At 67.2% G+C, this 972-nt stretch overlaps 1 protein-coding gene across 1 annotated transcript in view; it reads left to right on the forward strand.

Annotated features, from left to right (window-relative positions):
- The first annotated feature begins 671 nt into the window (after positions 1 to 671).
- The window catches only part of RPN1 (ribophorin I), an 8,370-nt gene continuing 8,069 nt past the window's right edge, over positions 672 to 972 (forward strand). Inside the window, exon 1 of the mRNA XM_026075514.1 lies at positions 672 to 937. Within this exon, the coding sequence (XP_025931299.1) occupies positions 710 to 937 (228 nt within the window). The 5' untranslated portion in view covers positions 672 to 709. The remainder of the gene's footprint in view (positions 938 to 972) is intronic.

Here is a 972-nt window from a genome sequence, read left to right on the forward strand (position 1 = left end):
CGTTCTGCGGGGCAGCGCCGGACATCTTCTCTCGGGCCGTCAAACAGCAGGGTATTATCACAAGGCTTTAAGGTTTTGTCCTTTTGAAGCTCCCACTCCTGGAGCCCTGGTAAGAAACAGCTTTTGCTAAAAAAAATGAGGAGAAAACAAAGCTTCTGGTTTGTGCAATGGCAGGAAAAGATGACTAGAAAATGCATGGACGCCCTGAGTGCACAGAAGCCAAAGGCAAACTCAGAGCCCCCCAAATTATTTGTTAACCTCCCCCCCCCCTTCAGGTCATGCAGTGATTTGTAAAAGCGGGTCTAGCCACGTGTGGGGAGCGCTGGGCTGCAGTGCTGAGGCAGGAAAGCCTGCGCGCCACGGGGAGCGTGGGCAAGGCTGCGCACGAGGGGAGCCCAGCATCCCGGCGAAGGGACAGGGACTGCGTCCTGTTTTGGGGAAGCAAAGCCAGCCCCGGGGCTGGGGTGTCGTGCCCCACCACACAGCCACTCGCTCCCCCCCGGTAAGCTGCCGCCTCCGGGGGCTCAGCCCCTTGGCCACTGCCTTTCCACTCAGGCACTCGCGCGGCCGCCTACTCCGCACGGGGCCTCAGGAGCTGCTGGGCGCCGCCATCATGCGCCGCCTCCCCCGGCGGGCGCCGCCATCTTGTGCCCTCCCCGTGCAGCGCGGGCGCCGCCATCTTGTGCCCTCCCCGCGCGCTGTGTCGGCCATGGCGGGGCTGCTGTGCCGCCTGCTCCTGTGCCTGGCGGCCGCGCGGGCCGCCGCCGCCGACCTGCTGGCCGAGGAGGTGCGGCGCACCGTGGACCTCAGCACGCACCTGGCCAAGGTCTCGGCCGAGATCGGGCTGGCCAACGCGGCGGGGGGCACCGCCGCCTCCGCCTTCCTGCTGGCGCTGGAGCCCGGCCTGGAGCCCCACCTGGCCTACCTGGGCGTGCAGGTGAGCAAGGGGGGAGGCGGCAGGGCGCCCCCGGG

The sequence above is a fragment of the Apteryx rowi genome, unplaced genomic scaffold (genome assembly GCF_003343035.1).
Source record: "Apteryx rowi isolate R43461 unplaced genomic scaffold, aptRow1 scaffold_405, whole genome shotgun sequence".
Lineage (NCBI taxonomy): Eukaryota > Metazoa > Chordata > Aves > Apterygiformes > Apterygidae > Apteryx > Apteryx rowi.